This window comes from Cimex lectularius, unplaced genomic scaffold (genome assembly GCF_000648675.2).
Source record: "Cimex lectularius strain Harlan isolate CLEC.00 unplaced genomic scaffold, Clec_2.1 scaffold208, whole genome shotgun sequence".
NCBI classification, from domain to species: Eukaryota; Metazoa; Arthropoda; class Insecta; order Hemiptera; family Cimicidae; genus Cimex; species Cimex lectularius.
Window position 1 is genome coordinate 261,999 of NW_019392797.1, and position 24,054 is coordinate 286,052.

The following is a 24,054-nucleotide window of genomic DNA, read 5'->3' on the forward strand; positions in this document are numbered from 1 at the left end:
TGTGGAGGATTGGTCCGAGCACACTGCCCTGCGGTACTCCCGCGGCCAGAGAGCAGTATTCGGAGTAATCTGATCCTTGGAGGACCCGAAATTACTGCTATGTCAGATAAGAGCGGAGGATTAGGTAAAGAGTATTTGGAAGGACACGCAATAATTTGTACAGCAGTCCCCTGTGCCACACGCGGTCAAACGTTTGTGCCGCATCAAGGAAAGCTCCCATACAATATTCTTTGCGTTCGAGTTTCTGGTAATAAAAACAGGAATACAGTGGCGCTCGCTACACGCATCTGAACGGCCTGCGATGTCACAAGAGGTATAAAAAAAGAGGAACTACATAATAATAGTCCTCCTGGGTATTGATGAAGAAGATGGTGTCTACTATGGCGAGAACTTCAATAAATTGTGTATTGAATTATAAAAATAAAAATCAACGTAGGTTTACGAGATACAAGAATTATTAAACGGCAGCCGTTACGGTTTGTAAAATTATTTTACGAGGAAGCCGGTAATAAAAGAAAATATTGAATAAGAAATAACTGATTTTTACGACGGCCGCCGATGGCAATCGGTGTGGGACGAATTGGAAATAAACCGATTCTCATTAAATTGTATGAGGTGATGTTTATCAGTGGAGATTTTCTAGCGGCTCGCCGAAAACCGGACGAGAGAGCGAAGACGTACGGACGAATGACCGCCTCGAGGGATTTGGGCCGACCTTCACCCGGTTCGCCTTCCCCCGGGATAACGGCACGGTAACAAGAAATTTAAATGTTTATATTTAGAGGGTGGGCCGTAATTACATGACCGGCTTGACGACTACTGCTTAGGTCATTACTACGAGGATTCGAGGTGAAAATTATACTATATGAAAATTATACACATTTACACACTCAAAAACAAAAAAAACCGGACACTCGTATTTTAGGCTTTTCTTTAGTAAACGAACACCTTTTCGCATTTTTTCTCCATTTTAAACCAATTGCATTTTCTTTAAGCATGGAAAGACATCTTGAACCAGAAGTTAGCAATATTATTGTGAAAATGAGTCATCGAGGTAACGGGCAATGGCAGAGGCAGTTGGCGTTTCTCAGAGCGTGGTCTCCCGGGGGACCCAAGGAAGGACAGAAATATTGTCATTGTTGGCTTTACATCGTATGCCCCTTTGCGAGACCTGCAGCCCGCAACTCAAGAGAATATGGTGAAGCGAGCGCCTAGAAGAGAACACCAATTGGAATGCAAGTTTACTGACGAGTCGCGTTTCTGTCTGTTAGTGATAGCAGGCGACGAAGAGTCTACCGAGTACAGTTGATGCGTACAATGCCTCAGTTCGTGCTCACTTCAGTGCAGTTTGGAGGAGTAGGTGTAATGGTCTGGGCTGGGATTTACACTGGAGGCAAACTGGACTCCATATTGTTGAAGGCAACCTCACCGCAGTCCGCTACGTACAAGAAATTATCAAGAGATACTTCCCTCAAACCAAAGATCTCATTAGCAAAGATTTTCGATTTCTGGAAGACAATGCCAGACCTCATAGAGGCAGAGTTGTTCATCAATGTTAAAAAAAAACCTGAGGATTTCCCATCTGCCCCTTCCTCCATTGTCTCCAGACTTCAATCCCATTGACCACATGAGGGATGCGTTGCAGAGAGGTCTTTTCGATCACCTACCGCAGCCGGTTGACCTGCAACAACTGAGTGCAGCGTTGCAACATTTATGGAGTGAAATTTCTTATGAAATTAGTGACAAAATAATTAATAGTATTCCTCACAGGTGCATAGAGGTTTTAGCTAACAGAGGGCATACATACACGGCATTATTTTTTTTTTCGAGGGTTCGCAACAGCAGAGGTTATATCAACCCTTGGAGTGCCGTGTTTTTGAAAAAAAGCCCATTTGTAAGTATGTCGGGTTCGAATGCAGGGCCGCTGGATTCGAACCCGGAACCTTTACCTTACAGTGATGAGCAGCCTGTCAATGCCTAAAGCCAGGAACACACTTACCCGATGCTACGCCATGCGACGCTACCCGACGCAAATCCAAACTCCGATTTTCCATAAGGTTGTATTGCCCCCGTGCACATCTACCCGACGCTATGCTACGCTAACCTACCCGACGCTCTGCGATCCCCACTGTCCAAATTTTCGTCGGGTCGCATCGATTACAGTCGAAGACAAAAGAACCGGACACTCATATTTTTACTCAAACTACATGTATTATTGTCTTTATATTAATTACAACATGCTTATTTTAATATAAACCAAATTAACTGTGATTAAAAATTAATTAGTTTTTATTTAAAAAAATTAATTTTAATGATTTGGTAGAAAATTAATCAAAACACCGGAACACGATTTTTTGATGTAATGAATTTAACTAACAATTTATTGTAGTTGCTTCGGCGGTACATATACTAAAATTGGAACAATTTATTACACGGTTTTGCTCATAAAATTTAATTAACAATTTATTACACGGTTTTGCCCATAAAATTTAATTAACAATTTATTACACGGTTTTGCTCATAAAATTTAATTAACAATTTATTTCATAATTTTGCTCGTAAACATTATTACGACTCGTAAACGTAAAAATTACACCATTTTCGTCGGGTAGCATCAGAACAGACACTCATATTTTTTGTAGTTTATTTCAAACTAAGTGCTTGTAATTTTGTCGTTATATTAATTACAACATGTTATTTTAATGTAAACCAAATTAAACGAGATCAAAAATTCCTGTTTTTATAAGCATTGTTTAATGATGATGGTTAGGAGTAACTTTATTTAAAACAATTAAGTTTAACGAAGAATTTATTAGATGGTTGTGCTCATAAAATTTAACTAACAATTTATTACAAGGTTTTGCTCAAAATAGTGCATTAAGAACAAAAGATGCGTTGCGATTATGATACTGGATTGTGACACACGCTGTGGACTGTACGCGATGTGTGCTTGCATCGGATAGATGTGCACACCCCACCAAAACGTGGCAAGGCGTCGGGTAGCGTCGCATCGGGTGTGTTCCCGGCTTAAACCGTTGCGGCCACCGACGCTCCTTGTCGGGGCATTAATTGTTTAAAAGAAAATTGTTGTTTCCAATAAACAAAATTATGGAATTGAAACCTTTTATATTGTTCTTTTTCAAAATCCCTTATTTAATTAAATTTCCCTTTAGTGAAAACAATTTCTAATAAATTTTTATGTAATTTATAATAAAAATGCTGTAGAAAATAAATACTACAAAATTGGCAATATCCCTATTCATTTTTGAGCAGGTTATATGTATTTTTTTATCGTTATATTCATGAAAAACCAAATTAAGAGAGTCACTAAAATAAGTATGTTGTAATACAACGATAATAATATATACATATAGTTGGAAATAAAAAAACAAAATATGAGTTTCCAGTTTTTTGTTTTTAGAATATTTTATATACACTATTGAGTTGGATTCATATTCCTATATTTTACTCTATCAACCGCGATTAATTACGTTTTGTTGTGTTCAGTCTAATTCTACATTAGTTTCCTCAATTTATTTTATTCTGTACTAAAGTGATGTCTTCTACTATATTTTTACTGATCCTTGTATACTTTTTATTTCACTGTATCGATGTATCTACTTATTTTTTACTTTCTTATTCTACTTTGTACTTCTATAGTGCAAAATTCTTATTGAATTTCCCAATGTTTTCTGCGAAATGATAAACTTGTAAATTGGACACTACTGATCATTTGGCCTGCCTATCCTCCTTACCGCATAATAATGGTAGAACAAAATTATCAGTAACGAGCAAATTACTACGTACTATAAATTAATACTATAACATAATCCTTACAATTCACTAATTTCGTGGTCCGCTTGACCAATTAATATATTAAAATTAATTAAGGTTTTTAGTTGAGATAAAAAAGTCAATGACACGAGCGGGATTTGAACCCACGATCTTCGGTTAGATACGCCGCTGCTCTACCATTTGAGGTATCGTGACCTCGATCCACTCGGACACTAACTTCCCATCTCAACCTCACCTTTTGAATTTGGCAAAAAATGGCAAAAAGGAGGGAAAATTCATTACAATTTTGTCAATTGACCAATAGTTTATTAATTTTTCTCACCACTCTATTTTTTCTCGGCCGTCTAGATTTTTGTTTTTACCCTTATCTTTAACGATTAACCCATCCACGCGTTATTAAACTGTCCTAAGTCAATTAAAATACATACTATTTTAATACAGTATCTAATTTAATTTTGGCTTCAACTGTTCTCGATGTAAGCTGTGTGACCCCATTCCTACAACTAATTTTTTCACACGTTTTTTACTTTGAGATTTTCCGTTCAATCACGCTAATAAATACATTGATACGGATAATCTCTATCCTAGTTAGCCTAATTGGCTCGACAGGTCTGTGGGTACTCGATATTTCATCACAGGCCGTGTCTGTACATATTTAAATACACACAATGCTAACGTAGTATATACATTACTATTTTTGTGGATAATAAAATATATTGCATACATATGCAGAAAATCATGTAAGTAGGAAAAAATCATCTCAATCAATTGCATTAAAAATTATATTTAAAATTCATTGACCAACGTTATTTTTAAATCCTGTGAAAAGAAAATTTAAAACAAGTAAAGGTTTTATTGATTTATCAAACAGATCTTATTATTAAGACGCAAAAAAAAAAAAAAAAATGAAAACGAAAATATAAACACACAAAAAATACATTTCGCAACGACACATGCAATATGATTTATTAATACATATACGCTAAACAAAATCCTTGATCAAATATCACGTAGATAACCAAATATATTAAACTCTTGTAAAAGTTGTAATAAACATATTGCCTTTTAATATGTTTTTTTTACACAATATATAAACATAAATTATATATAAACACGTGTTTGTATAATAATAAAACAAATATAGGAAAGTACTCATACATTTTGACTGTGTAAATGCTCAGCACAAATATTACATCTATATAAAATGTTATTCTAAAAACGGTGTAGGTTTGCAAGATAAAACAATAATAAAAAAAAGATATTTTGAATCCAAGAGAGCTCACTTTAGACCTTAAAGAAATCCCGGTTCTGGGCTAGCCTAAAATACACAGTCGCCACGATCTCCCCACTCTAGCCCAACACGTCATTCATGACGTCATACTAAACCGTTAAAGTTAGACCCTTCACCAGTCTGATCAAATGGGGATTTGCGCTCAATATTTATATTATATTTACATATTATATGAAATATTAACCAGCAGAATTGCAAGAACATGTTTAATGGATAAAAACGAGAGAGTTAGCTTATATGGTGCTAGGACTCCAATCGGTGTTGTGTAGACTAATGCACTGTGTATTTTAGATTTACTTAATCTAAATCATGACACTAACTGGGTAAAAATACTTAATACATAAATTGTCAAACATTAAAATTATTTAGCTTCAAATCTTTTATAATGACTAGGTTTGAATAATTATCGTTTAAACTAATATATAATTATTTAAAATCATTATTCATATTTAAAGCAATTCATATATTATATTATAAAAATATACAATCGAGAAAGCAAACTTCATACCATTATATATTTAATTGAGAGATACTTAATATAAAACAGGTATTAAACAGTTTTGAAACAATCATTGTTTGAACATACCATCGACTATCATAAAAACATATTTTATGGTATTGATATAAAAAGTAAAGTAATGGACGAAAACAATTAATGTTTAAATATAGTATAAAAATATTTATACTTTATTTATGAGCAATATTAAAAAAGCCATATGTATATAACATAAACTTTATAATGTAATAATTTATTATTTTATTTGTATCAAACATTTTTTTTCTGTAAATAAAAACATTAAATATTTTCAGTATTCAATTTTTTTTTCTTGAATAGCAAAATATTTTTAAAACAATTTTTGTTTAAATATGCCAACATAATGTACAAATTACATTAGCTAACTATTATACAACTATTTAAGCCCCAGTCCCGTTAAAATTAGTAATATAAATAAAATAAAAATTTTGTTTTTCGTTGCTTAATCAGAATGTGGATAGGGGACTTCTGCATCATCATTCTTTGGACTTCGCTCTATTGGATATTCTGCAGAAGATATTCTTTGTGCTGAAATGTTTCTTTTCCAGAAGGCGAACATCCCAGGAGGCCGCGATGCGACGGGCCAACGGCCGTCTTCCGTCCGTATGCAAGGTTCTTGAACGCCTTCCGATATGCGATGACTACCGTCTTCTCTTTCTCGGGACTCCTCTTTGATCTCGGGCTTTCCTGGGACCGTCAAACGCTTTGGAATCGGCTTGATTATTACGGGACACTCTGCAGCCGTCGGCGTAGGAGCGGACGGCCTGTAACGTTCTTCCTTCGACGACAAGGAAAGCTTGCTGAGGGTGAGACGGACTTCTGTGTTCGCCAACCAATCGAGATTGCAACAGGTCATTTCCTGAGGGGTGTACTTTTTGAAAATATCCTTCCCCTCTTGCGGCGGTAGATCGTCGAAAGACAGCCTCAAGTTGATTATCTTAGCATTATTTTTGGAGCTTTCGGTTTTGACCTCGTCCGGCAGCAGTTCTGGCATGGAAGAGGAGTCTGTGCTTGTCAGGGGCGGCGGAGGAGAATCTGGCCATATCTGCTGCTGGCGTTTTGCGGGAGGAGCTGAATTAGAATCGCTGTCTGTCTCGCAATCCGTTCTCAGCAAGGGGGGTCTAGCAGGCGATTTCATTCCAATTTTCCTCGGCGAGGACATCTGCAAAATTTAGGCGATGATTCTAACAATTCTGGACATCTACAATCCAGAAATAACATTTAGAAAACTGCATCAAATAAACCTAAATTTGAAACACCTTACTCTTCCCAAAAATCATACATTCTTAAAACTGACGATTAAAAACAAAAAAACAATATGTAAAGGTGTGCAAAGTTAAAAAGTTGTAAAACCCAGGATTACTTTCCACCAACAAAACGAGCGATTTTTTAAGCTTAATTACCAAAATTTGAATTTTTCTAAGCTTATTAGCTTAAGTTGTTACCCAATGTGAATATCTGTAATCCCACAATCCAATATACTTTTCAAAAGCTCTTTTATCAAAGACATTTCAAAAACAACCTACCGCATCCTTTTTAAAATCCTAAAACCGAAGAAGTAAAAAAAAATTAAAATTGTAAATAAAAATCGGATTTATATTGTATATAAATTATAAAGGGAGGATCATTCAAAATTTCCAAAACTAGAAGGCAAAAATTTATAATTCCTAAAATTTTACAATTTAGTGAAGATATTTTAAAGCCAAGATTTAATTTGGTTGATTTTTGTTCATACTAAACGTTTATTCTGTTTGTTGTTTGTTTAAGTTTTTGTTTTTCATTATCCTTTTGTAAACATACATGTTGTTTCGTTCTTTCTCTGAGGATCTCCAAAAAAACTCCGGCTTTCTGTACAAGCTTTGCTTTTTGACAGCAGTTAGGGATGTACAAAAATATTATTTTTTGATGCAAATTTATATGTAATGTATATTCTTGCGAATAAAGATTTATTATTATTATGTAGAATAATAAATTAATTTGAAAATATCGGTTAAAGGATCATCATAATTTTAATGAAAAATGTGACAAATGTGTAATTTTTAATGGGATAACTGTTAAAAAAACTATAATTTTTTGTGCTGAAGCGACTGGTTAAGTTATAAGTTGGTGCTTAAAACAAAAATGGCAATGAATATGGAGAAAATTAAAAAATAGTCTTAAAAAGTAGTGAGTGTATATCTTCTAAAAATGCCCAAATATTAATATTGTATAACACTTCATTATTATCATTGTCATCACAAGATGGAAGAAACGCGTTATTATTCAATATAAAACTTAACTAATATTCAATTTTGTATTAAAAAGCCAATTAGAAAGAAAACTAAAACATTCGGATCCTTCGTTAAGCTTTCCTTGAAAATAATAGAATAAGTCCTTCATCAGGACTTTGAAACTATTATCAATAATTCACAAGGTTAACAAATGCACACCTGTTTACAACACTGAAACTTATGTTTTCCGTATTTCCGGTCACGATTCCGCTGAATGGACGTGTTGTAGATCTTGTTCCACTATCAACTCGGAAATTCGCTAGGTTCATAAGTGTCAGTTTTTCGTGATTTTCTGCCTTTGTTGTGCGTGTATTTTCAGTTTATTATTTATTAGTCGATTAGTTTTTTTGCGGAGGATAAGTAAAAAATATGGATGATGGTATTATATAAGATTTATATATAAAGGTGCAAAAACACCCAATTTTTTTTTTAAATCTGCATCTTTTACGCACCCTTTAAAGACTTTAAATACGAATTGTTATAGAAAGAAAAAAAAAATTTTTTTTAGGTGGATCAGCATGTTTTTTTAAACGACACCCACTTACCGTAACAATTAATAACTCAACTAGATATTAGTAACATAATTCGAAGTTATTGCTGTCCTTAGAAAACTTAATTTCTCTATATTTAACAGATGTCGACGATGTTTAGGTTTTGTGTCATAAAAAAATAATAAAAAAATATATATATCTAAAGATGAAATCAACGAAAAACCTTCAAATGTTTTATTTTGTGTCTATGGTTTTGATTTATTAAAGGCTTCAAAACCCTCTGTAAAGTTTCACATCGGTCGGTGGGTATCAAAATTATCTGTTATTTTTTGTTATTTTACTGAATTCATAGGGGAAGGGAGGGCATTTTTTCTTCATAAAAATGCATAACAAATCTAGAATTAAATTCAACGTTATTACAATCTTAGGAAAGCATAATACCTCTTCTATGAGTTTTTTTTAAACGAAGTTTTGATGTTATATCACTACAAGTGAGAAAAGTAAGAATGAAATCAACCGAAAAACCTCAAAATTTATTTTATACCAAAGGTCTGATTTATTTACGGAGGCCAAGTTCAAGATATTACGTGGATAGTGCTGTTTCAAGGTGGAGCAGTTTTCAGCAAAACACACACACATACAAATCGTGGGTGAGAAATTTCGTACCTACATCTTGAAATACCTAGCCAAATAGATAGAAATAAATATATATATATTTTTTTTTAAATCAAGAAACAAAGTTCATATTCGTTTTCAGCGCCGAAAAAATACTGAAAAACATTCTTGCAAGTCAAAAAGTATTTGTTTTCCAAATTTATTTGCGTTACAAAAGCACCTTCGATTTTTATCAAAAACCACAAACATGGTGATAACTTTGAAACGACTACACTAGCCCGTTGGAAACATTACAATTATGTAAACCACACGTAATAATACAGATCATAATTAATGAGAACCGGAGATGTAAAATAAAACGTTTGGAAAGTTTCTGTTGAGTTCAGCTTATTTTTCTTATTTATAATAACATAAACAACAAAGATTGTTGACATAGGTTGAAAGAAGAAATATTAAGCTGTCCAAATTGTTGGTGAATTGTCTTTCGGTTTCTGTCTTAATTTCATTAAAATCCAGAGGAGTTATGAATTTTTAAGTGGCCACCAGACATCGGAGAGAAAAAAAAATCCGTCGAATCCAGCCCAAAAATATGTAGTTTTTGTTTGCTATAAAAATTTGTATTAAACGTCCGCATTGTTTTATATGTATATATAATTTTAAAAAAATAAACATTTTCTCGGCCCTTAGGGTCCAATGGTAAGAGCACTTGTCTAATCATTTTCGACTTAGTATCACCAAAAAAAGGCTTAATTAAAATCTAAGATCCCAAGTTAATACAAATTTAAATTGTCTGTCACTTTGCTAATAGCTTTGCTACTTTCATTGTATATAAGGACTTTAAATCGTGCTTAAACAAGTCCGAATTGTTTCTGGCCTACTTTACTCGAAGTGTCTTTCCGTTTTGTTTAAATATCTATTTTATAATCTTAATATTTATTACTGTCTTATCTAATCTAAAAAAATAGATTGCTATTAATAAACATGAAACTCATGCACAAAAACGATAGAAATCAATATTTAAAAAAATGCCCATTATTTAAAAAAAATATTTTCTTGGCTCTTAGGGCCCAATGCTACGAACAGTCTAATCATTTTGGACCTAGTATCACCAAAAATAGTTAATTAAAATCTGCGATCCCATGTTAATACAAATTTAAATTGTCTGTCACTTCGCTCGTAACTTTGCTACTTTCATTGTATTTAAGGGATTTAAAGGTGCTTAAACGAATCCGAATTGTTTTTTGGCCTATTTTACTGGAAGCGACTTTGCGTTTTGTTAGTATCTATTTTTTATATATTTAATCTCATTTAATACAAGGTTACATATTACAGTTTTACCCTATATTAAAAATAAATCGACTGCGAAATAATGACAGAAATCTGTATTTTTAAAACGTCGTTCATTGGGCTAATACTTTCCGACCTAGTATCATAAAAAGGTTTACCTTTCTACCTTTCTGGTTTTGTAAGTTTTTATATATCCAATCTCATTTGATACAATCTTAAATATTATTGTCTTGACCTATGACAAAAATCGACCGATATGTAATCAACTTCAACTGCATGCATAACAAAGACAGAAAACGATATTTTAAAAATGATGTAAAGAACTTTTTTAAAAATAAATATTTCTCTATCCGTAGCACACCCCCTTGTGAGTGTTTTTCTTTTCTTTCAAATTGGACTTGAAATTTTTTATACAAAATTATACAGTTAAAAGCTGATATCATTTATATCAATCTAATGTACTATATAAACAAATTGGTCAATATCTGTCAAAGCCTATTTTATATAAAAACCTTGGCCTGATTAAAATAACAGATCCTGAAATAATCACTTTTCATAGGAAACAAACGTACAACTTAAACATTACAATAACTTTATGTAAAATGTAGTTTATTAATATTCTCGTTTTGAGGACAGAGTTTGCAAGGAACAATTTTTAATGTGTTCATTAATAAATATTTTGTTTTTTTACTTAAATGGACCATTTTTATACTAACAATTTATATTCTAAATGGTCTCGGAACTACTAGGATTGAAATTTTCTTAAATAAAAATAAAAATTACACGTCATATAATTTTATTAAAATTTACTTACCTTGTACAGATTTGCCCCAGCCGTCCGCCACGTTAACACCTACTGAGTTTGTTATCCGAAATTCCATTGTTTACAACTGTAGTATTAAAATGAAAGCTGTAGATTTAAAAGGAGAATGTTGTTTTTGTTTTTTGTATAACTGGTTACTATTTAAAAAAATAGAAAAATGAATAAAAATGCCAATTTATTGAAAATAAATTTATCTTCAATATAACAATAATCAGTTGAAAGATTAACCAATTACTTTGTTAATCTTTCAATAATAAACAAAAGTTTGAGGTAGGCCATGGAATAAACTTAAAATATTATTAAAGCGGGTAGTTTTTAACGAAATTTGACCAACTTTGACACTTTTAATTCCGCAGATCCTGGTACCTTGCTATTCTTTCATAAAGATCGAACGTAAATATTATATCATATTTTTATTTGTATTTATAGATCATTTTTCTGTGATTTTTCTCTGCAGAATATCGGACGTCCTTCCTAGAAATGCTGAAAAAGAAAATAGTTTATTACTGCATAAATATTTCATACATTTCAATTTTCCTAAAGACTAGCAAAGAATCATTAAAACAAGCCATTTTTAATATATCAAAGTCAAACAAATGGTAGTTATTTTATTTTATTTGGGATCTTATTTTTTAAATCTGTACGCCTGCCAACTGTTTCACATGTGGATCGCGAGCACAGCACTTACCACATTTCTAACTAATAAACATAAGTGGTGTCTAAACGTTCTAAACTTATGGAAATATATGGCATAGTTGTTGTTTTTCGAACCATCAAGAATCTCCCTAAGACACTATATCTGAGACACCCTGTAATTTAAAAAGTTTCACATTTTCGATTAAAGAAAAAGCCTTCTCCACATTTGATATCTAATATATATTTTACTTATATTACTAGTGAGTTGGAAAAATATCAAATGATTAACCTCGGATTTTTCCAGATATGTCGTTTGTTCAATCATCAATTTAACACCATCATCACATTTGCAAACAAGTAAAAAAACGTGAATTTTTTTACTGCAATACGAAATTAAAAACACGGAAATAAATGGTTGTTTCGCCTTCGGCGGTGTTTTCGAAGCACGACTCCTGACCTCCCGGAACTTCGTAGGCCGAGGGTCGAAGAGCGTTCCGACAGCTAGTTTTAACGGACTTTCAAAAATTGCGCAATCATCCACCTTTAGAAATAGTGGAGAAAAAAAAACTTTGGACGGATCATCACTACGGAAACCGACGGATTATCATGATCAGCATCTTCAACCGATCCGTGACCCATATTTCAAGACTGCGTTGGCCCCTTTCTTTCTTTTTCCCGCTGCGCAGTTTTTTCGGAAGATAAAAGCATACTGCCGATTTGTTTTTCAAAATGCCCTGAGGTTTTGGCGTTGATTTTTTTCTCACGGAAACGAATTTTTATCCCTTCAGAATGAACGAAACCGATGCCAATCCAGGTTAATCTCGACTGGTGACACCACGAATATCAGCTAAATAAATTTGGAATTATTAATAAAATAAGCAACTTTTCCTCCCATTTAGAGCAGTCAGCGCTACTGTTTTAAATAATAAAGTAAGGCTAATAGCAAAGTGTGTACATATAGTTTTATTTAAAAAAATCTCGAACATTTACACGGCGAACGACCTCTCTTACAATTAACGAGAAAAGACATAGATAGAGTGAACAAAGCAAACGAAAGAGATGAATTATGCAGATCATAAATGAAAATAAAATTCCATTTTCCTTTTAGCGCAAAATTTCGATCAGTTAGAGAGAGATTTTGAGATGGAGGAGATAAAAAGAAAGAGTAAGAATATGAGAAAGAGAGAGAGAGAGAGTGAGAAAGGAAAAGAGAGAGAGTGGTAGAGAGGGTGAGAGGGAGAAAGGGAGATGATTTATCCCCGATCATATATGAAGAGAAAATTCAATTTCCCTTTTAGGGACAGAATTTCGATCAGTTAGAGAGAGATTGTGAGAGGGAGGAGATAAAAAGAAAGAGTAAGAATATGAGAAAGAGAGAGAGTGAGAAAGAAAGAGAGAGAGAGAGAGAGCGGTAGAGAGGGTGAGAGAGAGAAAGGAAGAAAGGGAGATGATTTATCCCGATCATAATTTAAGAGAAAATTCAATTTCCCTTTTAGGGATAGAAATTCGATCAGTTAGAGAGAGATTGTGAGAGGGAGGAGATAAAAAGAAAGAGTAGGATATGAGAAAGAGAGAGAGAAAGAAAAAAGAGAGAGACACACAGACGGACAGAGAGATAGATGAATTAATATCGTTTTATTTCAAAAAATTTGGAAACTAGATCGCGAACGACCTCTCTTACAAACGAGAAAAGACAGAGAGAAAGAAAGGGAGAAAAGAAAGAAAAAGGGAGATGAATTATCCAGATAATAAATGAAGAGAATTCGAGGTTCAGTTTCCCTTTTAGAGACATAATTTCGATCAGTTAGAGAGAGATTGAGAGAGGGAGTTGATAAAGAGAAATATTAGAAAGGGAGAGAGTGAATGAACGTTTATTTACTGATCGCGCAAGATTTGATCGCATCTAACGTGAATTATACGTTTAGAATAAAATGAAGTTATTACCGACTTTAAACAGTTTCGCACATTTTTTTAAAAACTCTTAACATACAACTGCAACGTAATAAACAAAGAATGAAACACAAAATGGATTTACAATACAATTTATGAAAAAAGGAGCAAATTAATACAGTTCAAAGATAATAAATATTCACCATCTAACCATTTGGTTTTATCATCTATTTTAGTATAAAGATTACACATTTGAACATCTAAAACATCTAACATAAAAAAAGACGAGGAAAAGGACAAAAAGCCAGTTTTCTTTTTTACCTTACATTTGTTTACTTTTCATTTTACATTTCGAAGATAGAAACGTCTCAAAATATCTAATTTATAAATTTTCATAACGCGTAAGTCAAGGTGGAAAAATCGAAGATACAATTTTTGTAAACATCATTTATCAGAAACTAGGCCTATCAAGAAATTGTTGAAGAGAAGGTAAAATGATCTCGAACCCTTTATCCATCTAGCACGTGCATTAATGATTAACACTGATTGATTATTTTATTTATTGTTTGTATAATCAGATTGTTCACAAAAGTAACGTCTTTTTACTTTGAATACATAACGTTTTTTTTTTTACTAAAGATGTAATATTGAGACTTGATTAGTTTAAAAAGTTAACTTAAGTTAATTTTACAATTTTATTTTATAGTGCAATATGTCCAGTGTATATTTGGAATGTAGCGTTGATTTAGTGAATTCATCAGGAGGAAAGTTTCGCCTTTTCGTTGTATGTTTGATGGTATGGAAAATGGACCGAACGTCCTTTTTTTCTAGTTTGATCTGGGGGTCTATTCAGTTCTAGTGTTTTCTTTGAACACTGTTTTCCCATTGTCGAGGAAATTGGAGCGAAAGTAATATTATTAGGGATTTTATTCTTGAAAAAGATAAATCTCCCGATTTCGGGTGGGTATGGATATCGCGCGTTTTATTTATGGTCCACTACGGAACCCACACGCCGACCGAACAACCTGCCAACGTACATTTGTCACCCGGTTTTTTTTGCATACGGCAATTGGTTGTGGGCCTAAATTCGTCCGTAGAAAGGGAAAACGGGCCCGTTTCAAGCCGCTTTGGTGACCTGTTGAAAACGACTGTCACAATGTCCTTCTTGTTGTCATTGCCCAACAACACGGAGATCGTAGAAAATCATAAATTTTTTTACAGCAACATAAAGTACTAAAGAAAATCAATGTAACCTTGGGGATGGAAAAAGTTCTTTAATTACTAAAAACAAGTACAACACAATGATAGAGTAAATTATAATAAATCTTTCCCCTTGATTGCTACATTGATACGAATATATTGGCATATACATTTTTACGCTGTTTGTTTTTCTATTTTTGTTTTAAGTACATCCTTTTATGTTGCAACATTCTAAAGATCTTCGACTTTTCGAACAACCAGGGGCGGATTTATGCTCCGGCGAGTACGTAAACAACCGGAGTGGCCCAGCACGAGGAGGAAAGACCAAACAACGGCCTAAGCGGGGAAAAATATGGGCACAGCTTTGTAAGGTTGTTTATAGATTTATTTTTGTGCCCTGTCGTTCGTATCGTCGTGCCGGCTTTGTAGGGGGTCCGTTCTTCTCCATCGAGGGCTTTTTGTGATGCACGGGTCAAATCCCTTTGTTTCGCCGAAGGATCCGTTATGGGTTGTGTAAAAACCGGCTGGTTTGATGATGCCCCGGATGGAATATGACGTTGCTATATAATTACGGTAATGATTCTCAGATTTTCACGAACACTCTGGATCAAGGTATGATCTTGAAGAAGAAAGCAAATTGAGTTGTTACTGCCAAGCTTTCGACCTATTTTAAGATCATTATCAGGGCAAAAGAATATTAAACATGTCGACAGATTGACATATTAAGTTTTTACAGATTTTACCAAAAGGGTATAACCTGTTTTTAGCTTCTTTAATTTGTTTTGGATTTGGATTTATCTAAGCCCAAATCTGCACATGTATGTACATATATTCATGTACACACATGTACAGAGTGAACGTATCATTTCTCGTAGTCCACCGGCAATTCCAGTTTTTACAATAAATTACCTGCCCACCTCGACAATCACCCACCTTGGGTTGGTAGTCCGGGGTCAGACCTCGGTCTTGTCCAATCTGCCACCTTGGTAGACCAATGGGTGCTGTCAAAAACGCATGCAGTTCCTAGATCCAAACCCATGCACATTTTCACTCATTCTTAAATAAAAATACTTTTAACTCATTCGGGGTGGTGGAGTACTCGATATTCCTCAATCACCCTTTCACCTCTTATCTAACTAAACTAAATGAGAGTAGATGAGGTACTCAACATTCAACCATCAGCGCTTTTACACTATACAAGCACGCCAATAAATACACTCACTCTCAACACACGCTAAGTACACAAAATTATCAGTACTGTATGTAATGAACAACCCTGTGTCCTCCAAAAATCTGAACAGGAGACACAAAGCTTCGCTGCCGTGTTCGAGCGCAATTCTTATATTAAGTGGCTTCCCACGTACTCCCTATATGGAGCCAAGGAACGCACTCTTCAATTATGTCGGGCATTGAGCAACCTTTCTCTTCATATCGGCACATACGTGGGCTTTGGCTTTTACTAGTTCGTAGTTGTTGCACATGATCACTCTACTAGGTCTGTCTAATCTCTCGCGAGTTTAGATGTCATTCACATGCTCTTATTTAATTTGACAATTATAAAGGCTGTAGTTGTGTGCCTGACATTTAATAAATGTGAAATATTTCCATTCATTTTGTCAAAATATTATGTCCAGTCCAAAAATTTCAGTTGATGCTTTATTAATATTTTGTAACCACTAGGAAATAAGGTAATCTGGACATAGAAGATGTCCTCGTTGAGGTGGAGAAGGACAATTTTTGTTGTCTCAAAACAAAAGATTTTAGTTTCTTTGGTGACTCTACTTGATAATACAGACAGACAGCGAGGTTTACCAGAAGATATTTCAAAACCCGAAATTCAATAACAGGAAATGATATATGTATATTATGCAGGGTGGGCGACCAAGACCAGAGGGGTTAAATGCCTGGGTAGACTCGTACCCCATCCCTACAAAGTCCGGGACTTGGTCGGCTCACGTGTCCTGCATACACCTCTTGGACCTGTTCAAAAACCCCAAGATTTTGGACCATTTAATCTCGGGGAGTGATTTAGTGATGTCCTCTCCTTCAAAGATTTCAAATCTAGACCTTGCATACCTATCACACTCTGCGAGGTAGTGCCTTGCCGTTTCTTCTTTTATTTCACAAAAACGGCAAAAGGGATCTGGTAGGATACCCATTATGAAGAGGTGTCTTCTCAGTGGGCAGTGGCCCGTCAGAATACCTATCAGCCTCCTAATTCCCTTCCTTGAGATAGAGAATAGCCATTTCGATTCTGCTGGTTTGATCTTAACAAACTCTTTCGATTGCCTGTGTCCGGGGGATAAATTCCACTCCCTAAGGAATTGTTTCATGCCCCAGTTATTGATATCTTTCGAACCTTCTTTGGCTAGGCCATCCGCCTTTTCATTGCTATGGTGTCCTTTATGTGTTGGTATCCAAACAAGGGTTACCTTGTTCTCAAACCTGAAAAAGATCCTATTGATAAGATCTATAGTTTCCTCCACCAGTCGTGAGGTTGACAAATCTTTTTGTAATGACCTAAGACTAGCCTGACTGTCAGAAAAAATTCTAAAATCTTTTCCCTTAATTTTATTTTCCATAAGTGTTCTATAACACACATCGATGGCCCAGATTTCCGCCTGAAAAACGGAGGTGTTATTGCCAAGAGGGGAGGAGATGCGGATTCCTAATTTTGGTATGTAGATTCCTGCACCACTCCCTCTACTTTTGATAAGTGGTCCATCTGTGTAGCAGTCTATGTTACGATGGTCATCATCCAGACTTTAATTATAATCACAAGGGGTGACTACCTGAAAGTGCTTTTCCCCCGAAGGGAACAGGAAATGATAAGGAAAGAGATTTATAAAACAAGAATAAAGCACTGACAGCATGCTAGAATAGGTTAAAGCGCATGTCTCTTTCTATGGAATCGAACTAGTTCACTCTTATGAAAAGATGAACATGCAACGATTACCTTTAAACTACCAGTAAACAGAGTACACGTGAAGCAGGTTAGTTACCGAAGGCATCGATATCTTCCTGGCTAACGATGGAGGGCCACAATCGTTTTGGGAACCCTCTTACGACCTTACGCACTACGACCAGTATTTCTCTCTCTCTCTCTCTCCTCTCTCTCTCTCTCTCTCTCTCTTTTGTACAATCTTTATGATATCTACAATTCATCGTTAAGCCTAAGGTTTTTTTCTATTTATCAGATCCCAGAGCTTTGTTAAGTGTGTATCCTTCAGGCCTTAGCTATTTCTCTCCCAGGAGTAGGAATATCAGACTGTTTGTAAAACTAAAACTTGAAATAGTAATTTCTTTAAATCCCAAACTTAACGGAAATCGTAAATCGAAAAAAAAGCCCAACCTAACTAGGCCATAACCCCAACACACCATATCTAGCCTAATCCGTCCCTAACCCCCAGGTTAAGATTAAGGTTAAAAGGAGTCGGCCCATTTACGCCCTTGTGTCCCCACCCCACTATTGGTATATTGTCCATATTTCATTATTACCTCGAGCTTTTCTTTAAACTTTAAGTTTTTATTAGATCCCAGAGCATTAGGGCTCTCGTACGATGTGTATGTTTCAGGCCTTGGCTTTTCTTCTCTCAGAAGTAGAAATCTCAGCCTGCACCTATAGGACATGCTCTGACTCTTTCTCTTCCTAGCAATATCTGCACAGACATTTTTCTGCTAATTACAAATAGTTTTAGTTAAACTTATGCCTCCGGAGTTTGCTGTTTCCTCTCAGCAGTCCTACTATTAAACATAACGGTTTAACGATATTTTCAGTTGTCTTTGTCCTCGAATACAATCCTATTGAGCAAAGGATTTATTCTAACCCTTGGATGGATTTGCGTTTTTGGCAATTTGGTATGCTGCAAAAGGCATCAGGGTAAATAAGTATCGATCTTTCCTTGGGCAATTTGTCGGTTTCCACGTTGCCCCCTCTTCCCTGTGCCCCCTGGTAAAGAAATTTTGATGATTTCCAATGTCTGACAGGGTAGGCGATCCCAAAGCCTTTAGTGGCGCCTAGATCTGCCGGCAACCGAGTAGATCGTTGCACAAAGTAAAACATTTATAATAATTTTATATGAGAAAAGGAAAAGTGTCAAATATTGAAAAGAAAACACGATCCACATGTTTACCTGCATATTTCAAATGTGCCGCGCACTTTTGGTTTTATTGTCGAATATGAATAACCCAAACTGTTCAAGTGTGAAGAGTACGGAAGATATTTGAGCGAACTTCAAGCCCTGGGGGTGGGCACCTTGTTGATTTCTTAGCCTTGGTTTATCTGATATATCTCAAATGAAATTCGATCTCTCACGGCTTAACTGTATCGCGTTTCTGAATATTAATAAATGCCATGGAACACAAGCTAAACTGACGCTGTCACTTTTGCATTAACAAATTTCTTTTCTAAAGGGCAAATGTTTAGTCAATTTATTTATTTATACTTTTCTTAAATGCTTAAGAGACTTTTATAAGTAAGTCAATAAATAAGAGTCTGTAACAATTAATCATCTTAGAGGCTAGTAAAGCTTTCATTAATATTTAAATTATATAATTTTAATGTACTAAACAGACTATAAAACGTGGATGCATGTGATGATTAATTTGCATGTGTAATTTCAATATTTCCTTTCAAAACCTTTGAAATATGACGACAAATAAAGATTAGGCCTTCGTCATAACTCATAATAATTGGGAGCTTGAACAAAGTGGAACCGCTCGAGCGAATTAGTACTTAAAGGAAACGTTTCTTTTTCTCTCTATGTTTCTTTCTTTTTAGTTTTGATTTATTCCGGGATACCGCCTCCGTCCAAAGCAAACTAGTTGATTATCTACCCCACGCGCGAATTAATTCCAGATCGCCGACCGTTGGGAGCAGCGTTGTCACCATAATTGAATAACGAGTGGTCATTGTCATACTGACACAGTTCGTGTTGTGAAAGACATTGGAATTCGACATGCGGATGAAATGACGAAAAATGTAAAGGTTGATAAGTACGGGGATGTCGATCTTGACAAATCGTCGAAAAATCAGTCCTGACACAAGCACCTTAAAGAGCAATAAATTTAAACTATTTCAACATTGTAATGTAATTTCTGTTCAGTCTACAAGGTCATGAACCTGTAGGTACGTCGTCATCAATCCTTTTCGTATTGGTCTGTCAGACGCAGCAAAAACCCAGTTAATCTTCGGTCAATAAAAGTGAAGTACTTTCATTTATTTAGACGAACTATGGCCGGTACAAAAATTTCAGTTGATGTTTTATTAATATTTATAGACTAGGAAATAACGAGGCAATCTGGAGATAAAAGGTTCGGTGAGATTTTTGCCGTCTCAAACGCAAAAGATTTTAATTACTCTGGTGGCTCAATTTCACTGGCTAAGACAAGCCTCTTTCTCAGATTATTTGGATTTAAATATATACAGGCTCAAATCCGCACGAGTACATACCCTTTTCGTCGTCCACCGGCAATTCCAGCTTTTGCTGTTTACAGTAAATTGCCTGCAGACTTGAGAATCACATATCCTGGGTGTTGGCAGGGTCCGGGGGCATACCTCAGTCTTATCCATCCAGCCACCGAGGTTTGGCTCCGGGGGTTGCTGTAAACAGTTAGGTCAACCCATGCGTAAACACGTTCATTCTCAAATACAGTCTCTCCTACATTCATTCAATTACACATATTCTACGGCACAACTAACCTAATTGAGGGTCGATGGGATACTCGATACCCCCCCATCAACCCTCTGATATATTTACTCTAATAAGTTCATTCCCGCTAATAAATGCATTCACTCTCAACACAAGCTAGGTATAAACAACTGTTATTACTCAAGCACAATTGTCACATCGGGCGGAATTCCTGCGTGCTTTCTGTCTGGAGCCAGGGAATTGCACCCTTAAATTAGGTGGGACACATCGAGCAACCTGCATGCCGGACAGATACGCAGGTTATGGCCCAAAAATAAGTTTCTCAGATGATTGCATCTGGTTTCAAAAAGTATTTTAGAGAATTGATAAATTCAAAATTTCATTACGTTTTTTATTTATTTTATTTTAATTTTACGAAGGTTCGCAACAGCAGAGGTAATATCAACCCTCGGGCTGCCGGTGTTTTTGAAAAAAAGACCATTTTTAAGTATGTCGGGTTCGAATGCAGGGCCTCTGGATTGGAACCCGGGACCTTTACCTTACAGTGATGAGCGCCGTGTCAACGCCTAAACCGTTTCGGCCACCGACGCCCCATATTTTTTTTAAATTTTTAAATTATTATTATTATTAATCTTTCCACCTTACCAACCCTTCAACCACGGTTTTTCCTTTCCTTCTTCTTTGAAAAAAGTAATTTAAAAAAAACACTAAAAAGGAAATTAAATGGTACGTTTTCTGTAAATTGCTGGTCTCTAGGTTTGGAAATAGTAGTTTAGAATCACCATAGTAAAAAAAATATTTTTCAAAGTTCTGGCTATTAAAACGCTTTTTTCACGAACGTTTACAAGTTTGTATTGATCATATCTTATCATATCAACGGATTTGTCCGAAACCTTTTGGTTTTGGAGTTATTATTGTTTATTTGAAGAAAGGTCGTGAAATCAGAAAAAGTAGAATAACTCCGAAACTGTTGAGATTCGTACCACAGTTTATTAGGATTTTTTGGTTCCATTGTGAATGTAGAATCTACTGGCAAGTTTGTAACACGAGTAGCTGAACACTCTGTACAGATGAGATTTTTTTTGTGTGTTTTGAGGAAGCAAAATGCGACCAGTGTGGATACCTAGTACAGTGATAACAAATTGTGTCTATCACCAAAAAATTAGATCTTGCGTTCTTACTCTGAGACTACTTATTTGCTATCTAGGACAGACCCAAAACAGCCACGATAGCCGCGTCTCAGTTAGCCTTCAGGTGAAGTATTTTCGTTCATTTATGTAAAACATGACCGGTAAAAAAATTCAGTTGATGTTTTATTAGTATTTGTGAATCAAATATATTACACAAGATGATATAGTGAATGTGTGTGGAGGTAAAAGGTTTGGTGAACATAGTACAAAAGGTATCACCAAGCCCAGAGGTTTTTGCCGGCTCAAAAACAAAACATTTTAGTTTGCGTGGCGGCTCTAATTCTACTGGTTAATACAAGCATGTTTTCTTAGATAATTGCACCTAGTTTCGAACAGTAAAAATAAGTAAAGTAATTCTTGTCAGACAGGAGGGTTTAACGTCCAATTACCCGTTGGATGCGGGGTCTACGGGGTCAAACTACCTCTAATTAAAAAATTAAAAAATTGGCTCTGCCGGAATCGAACCCAGGACAGCTAGCGGGGCAAATACGAGTCGGACGCCTTAACCACTCGGCCGTTTTCTACTGAAATCCGTCCTAATACACGTATTTTCAGTTTAGTCCTTCTCAAGAGTTGTTTGCTTGATTGTTGATTTTTTTTAAAGGAGTAACTAACTATACATATAGATTTTTTTTTTGAAAAAGTAAAATACTTTAGGGACAGTGATGATGATAGCAAATGTTTCACCAATAATTGAGATCTTGCGTTCTTTTGATGACTATTCATTTCTCGTGTTGATCAGGCTTATAAGGAAGGTGAGGGCCTGAAACAAACCTAAAACTGAAGATGACGGAAAGTCAAAACGCGTCTGACAGACCAACAAAGCCAGGATAAGCAGATCAATTATCTGTAGCGACCAAAATGCGTCTTAAATGTAATTTTTGATTTCATTTTACGCTGATACATACTACATTGGTGAAGAAAGGAGTAAAATTACAGTTTATGCGAGATCCTATAAATCCTATAAGGAATGGCAATAGTTATTGTTCATGAACTCATTAGCCCGGTGTCTGACGGTTTCATTTTTTAGCAATATACCAATCAGTCCTGGGCCCAAGTGTTTGTAACCATGTCCTGGTATGTTGGTTCCTTCAATACACAATTTGTCAAGAAAATTGCTGCAAAATGTCTCATTATCTACCAGATATCCACATCCCTTGAACCTGTCAGAAAAATTTCGTTACAAAATCCAAAGGAAAATATGATGTCTGCAAAATTCTTAGCAATAGGTAAATTTAAGAGAAGGTTGACTAAGATTTGTGTTTTTGAGTAGCTATAAAGTACTTCGAACATGTTCTACGTCCTGGACCTGTGTTAAATGAATTTAAAGTATTTGAAAATTGACAATATTTGATCACCAGAGTGAGGTAAGACAACTGCGGTAAATTTCGTAAAAACGGAAAGTGACGACGAGGACCTCTTGCCATGGTTATAACCCTCTCTTAGCCCAATGCCGTTTTTGTGTGAAAAATACGCGCTATGTAAAATTGAAACTGTTGAATAAATTGTTATCGTGAAACGACTCTCTAACCAGGGTGCAATTTAAAACACTTTTATTTTGTAAAAGATTATGCTTAATGAGATTGACCGTTATTCATTTAATCATATTAGGAAAAGTCTGGAGGTAATCTAGGTAATAATCTAGATAACCCGTTTACTACATGATTTATTTTTTCTCTGCCGCTCTCTCAATCAACACAATTGTCAGTTTCTTTGGAGATTTATTCTTGTGTGAAAAAATGAGCAAGTAGTGTCCGGCTTAAGCGGGACGCCAATTGCAACAAGGCTAATATAAGGAGCTTTGTGGAAGAGAAAAAAAGTCCCTCTTGCTTTCGACGGTTTGAAAAGTGACGGAAGAAAAGCAGCGAAGGACACGGGCAACGACATCGAAACTAGCCCCGAACCTACGCAAAGGCATTATGCTCGTTTCAATTAAGATATTCCATCATTAAAAGATAAGAATAAAATAAGATTCTTATTAGATAAAAATAAAAAAGAATACAAAGGCGTTTTGAGCTTTTTTCTCAGCCTTCCATAGACTGGGACAATCCTGGGAAGTGATAAATATAAACGCCCCTGACACGATGGCTATGATGACCGGGTTGAATCGAATGCGGATGAGACTTAATCGATTCTCCGACCGAATCCGGGTGTGTGTCCGCTTTTTAATTGAAACCGTATAAAAAAAGGATCGGTCCCACTGCACATCTTGCGTCAATAAGGATGCAGCAGAACGAACAGCCGAGATTCTGGCAGCTGAAAATAACTCTTCTGTCGAAGATTGCGATCTAATCGGAATGTGGAAATTACCCCGAGGAATTACAGCGGTGCCTGCAGAAAAATTGCCCGGCTAATAACGACAGCAATTACAAACTGGGCG

At 35.3% G+C, this 24,054-nt stretch overlaps 2 protein-coding genes across 2 annotated transcripts in view; one reads left to right on the forward strand and one right to left on the reverse strand.

Moving 5' to 3' along the window:
* Window positions 1-24,054, forward strand: part of LOC106664851 — a 106,098-nt gene that overhangs the window by 30,357 nt on the left and 51,687 nt on the right. The window lies entirely within an intron of this gene.
* Window positions 4,951-11,165, reverse strand: LOC112127303. Its single transcript, XM_024228020.1, has 2 exons — window positions 11,099-11,165; window positions 4,951-6,783 (listed from the first exon to the last, which is right to left on the reverse strand). The coding sequence occupies exon 2, from the start codon at window positions 6,781-6,783 to the stop codon at window positions 6,064-6,066; it is 720 nt and encodes a 239-aa protein (XP_024083788.1). The 5' UTR covers window positions 11,099-11,165; the 3' UTR covers window positions 4,951-6,063.

Excerpts from the sequence above, each read along its gene's own strand:
- LOC112127303 (XM_024228020.1), bottom strand. The coding sequence starts at position 6,783 with ATGTCCTCGCCGAGGAAAATTGGAATGAAATCGCCTGCTAGACCCCCC.